Source organism: Tarenaya hassleriana, unplaced genomic scaffold (assembly GCF_000463585.1).
Source record: "Tarenaya hassleriana unplaced genomic scaffold, ASM46358v1 Cleome11, whole genome shotgun sequence".
NCBI lineage: Eukaryota > Viridiplantae > Streptophyta > Magnoliopsida > Brassicales > Cleomaceae > Tarenaya > Tarenaya hassleriana.
In genome coordinates, this window is record NW_010961290.1 from 3,634,841 (window position 1) to 3,637,806 (window position 2,966).

At 37.1% G+C, this 2,966-nt stretch overlaps 1 protein-coding gene across 1 annotated transcript in view; it reads right to left on the reverse strand.

Annotated features, from left to right (window-relative positions):
* Positions 1 to 270: 270 nt before the first annotated feature.
* Positions 271 to 2,966, reverse strand: part of LOC104805844 (tricyclene synthase, chloroplastic-like) — a 3,349-nt gene continuing 653 nt past the window's right edge. Inside the window, exons 2-7 of the mRNA XM_010530536.2 lie at positions 2,323 to 2,599; positions 1,751 to 2,147; positions 1,320 to 1,535; positions 1,103 to 1,241; positions 704 to 955; positions 271 to 602 (exon numbers count right to left, since the gene is read on the reverse strand). Of these exons, the coding sequence (XP_010528838.1) occupies positions 297 to 602; positions 704 to 955; positions 1,103 to 1,241; positions 1,320 to 1,535; positions 1,751 to 2,147; positions 2,323 to 2,599 (1,587 nt within the window). The 3' untranslated portion in view covers positions 271 to 296. The remainder of the gene's footprint in view (positions 603 to 703; positions 956 to 1,102; positions 1,242 to 1,319; positions 1,536 to 1,750; positions 2,148 to 2,322; positions 2,600 to 2,966) is intronic.

Consider the following 2,966-nt stretch of genomic DNA (forward strand, 5'->3'; position numbering starts at 1 on the left):
GTTCAGCAATAACTTCGGTTTACTTAAATCAGTTATTAAACCGGAATCTAATCCTAGGTGGTTTTCACGTGGCAATTTATGTTTTAACTTTAAATCCACGTATGCCAAATTAAACGGATATTTGGCATAAATTGTTGTCCGATACATAATCTTATGTATTAGATCACAATTGTCCAACACAAAAAATACTCAAAGTACGCACATGCGTATATTATACACGTATGGAGAGGGTGAAACCTTTCCACGAGATTCCATGGCTTAATTTAAACGTAACACTCCAAAAGAGGTTATAATTATCAATCGAGTGGAACGGGGTCGAAGATCAGAGACTGGACACGGTCGGTGGTCTTTGCCTTGTCAGGGGAACCATGGCCATCTCCGTACTGATACATGCACTGTGCCATCCGTCCCAGATCAAGGGCTGTCCGAAGGAAACGGCGATCGAGCGGAGAACTCCGCTCCATTATCTTTTCGTTCATCACGTCCCACTCATCGCTGATCACTCCCATGATCATGTGCTCACGTGCCTCCTCCGCCGAAGCCCCCGTCTCATGCATGTAGCACTGCATGGATTTCAGTACGTCCCCTCTTGCCAGCTCATCCTACAAACACGTTTTCATGCATCAATAGAGATCGTTAAATTATTCGATTAGGGTTCGAAATGTGCTGAAACATTAGTTCAAGAACAGAGGAGCTGACTAACCGGTGAAGTTCCCAAATCATTTGCGACACGGAGGACGATGGAGGAGGATCGGACGATAGGGTCACTGTTTTCGGAGATAGCCTCTAACGTTTCTTTGGAGATCGGTTCGGACAATATGCAGTAAGAGTGAATCAATATAACAGGTGCGCCAACTGAGATCCAAGCGTTTTCAATGTACTCTTTGAACCGAGGTTTGTATCCTTCTCTATACCACTTCGCTTCTTTTATATATGCGCCCACCAAGTCGGCCCACTGAGATTAGAAATTGTTAGAAACATTAGAACGATATTATAATTCCATCCGCTTTCAAAGATTTCCTTGTGTATATGTTTGCTATGTATTATTTTTGAAGAATGTCCAACAAAATTACGAGAAAATTAATCCTACAACTTCACTTACAGCCTTCTTAAGGTAAGGGATGACATTGAACTTTTTATCTCTAAGAATGTCGTGTCCGATCCGATTGATCTCGTTGTACAACACGAGAAAACACAACCTCATATATTCCGGAAGTTTGTCAAGAAGATTCACGTCCCATCTGCATCAACACATTGATGTCAGCAGATACGATAAATAAAATATCTCTGATAATCAAAAAAACAAAAAACACACATACTTTTGGATAACCTCGGTGAAGAGATGAAGTTCTTCGATTGTGCCGTAAACATCGTAGATATCGTCAATGGTTGTAATTAACGCGTAAACCATGGTTTGCTTTACCCGATGGTACGCAAATTCAGGCTCATGGAATAATTCTACGTTCCAAAAATAATTTTCAAGAATTCTATCTCTCGCGAATTGAAGTCGTTTGAGTCCCGTGCCGCTCCACCATCTTCATAGCATAAAAACAGAAAAAAAGGAGAAAAAGAAATTACAGAGTATATAGAAATTAAATTACCATGTCACTAACGAATAACATGTTTTACTTATAAACTCGAAAACCCTTACATAAAATCCGAACAGAAATTTAAACGAGAAATATCACGAGATATTATTAGCGATGTTGTACGGACGACTAATTGAGCTTTTTAGCATATATAAACTTACCTGAAAACATCTTTGAGGCTTTCTTGGTGAGAAGCCTGTGTAATGTTGAAATCAAGCTTGGCGAATTCTAGTAAAAGAGGGTTCAGGTCCTTTGTCTTTTCGTAGACATCCATGTACCATCTTGCTTCTAGTCTCGGTGTTCTCCAGTGGTATGGCATCTCCAATGATCGGAACACCATCTCGTTATTATATGATTCTCTCTCATTATTTTTTTCGCTTTCGATAAAAAAATCTCTTAGTCTCTTCATCGAATAAGATCGAATTTCCTTCAGTTTAGTATCTGATTTTGTCGATAAATACGAAGCTTCGTATAGAGAGAGTAGACCTTTGACACCGCTGTCTGAACCATCTACGAATGTCTCATACTCCTTCTCGTTCTTGATAAAACCAAAAACATCTGCATTTATAGCTTATTACATATTAGTATCCGGATACCAATGATAAATTGAAATAAATAGTTTGCAGATAGAAAAAGTTTAGCAAAGATTATTCGAAATTTAGTTACCATAGAAGGGTTGCTATTGCTAGTCAACATAACGTATACTGTGAAGGATGTTTATGTCACGATTTACCTTGTGAGACACTAAAACCATGTTGTCTAAGGAGACGAAATTCGAGCGCAATCGAGTATAAGTCTTCAGTTTTCTTGCTCATGCCATTGTTTCCTTGTCTTTTCGCATGAATTTCCATTAAAATGCTTTTGATTTCGTGATCGAAATGGTGAGAAAGACCGAGCCTTTGTACAGCATCGATGAGTTCGAGCTGTTTGAGAGGACCTTCAGTTTCGTATAGCATCTTCCTCACGTCTTCCTTCAATAACTTAGCCCTCTCTTGGATTTCGTTTTGTTTCTACGTTTCACAATTAATGGATCACATCATTATTATATTGCAAATCCTTTTTTTTTTTATAAAAATTGCAAATATTTGTTTCGTTTGCAGATTTTGAATCATGCCCTTAAACCTTCAAATATAATTCAATATCAGCACTGCAGTATATATGGAGTTCTTTAATATTCATACTTTTTTTTGGTAAGTCTTTAATACTCATACTTAGTACGTAGTACTAATATTTGTTACGTAATAATAATATTGCGCGTTTTCCGTTACTATATATATATATATAAGAATTTTATCTTACAATAATATATATATATATATATATATATATATATAATTTAGATGCGGTTGGCATTTTTTTTTTTTTTTAAAAAGAGGG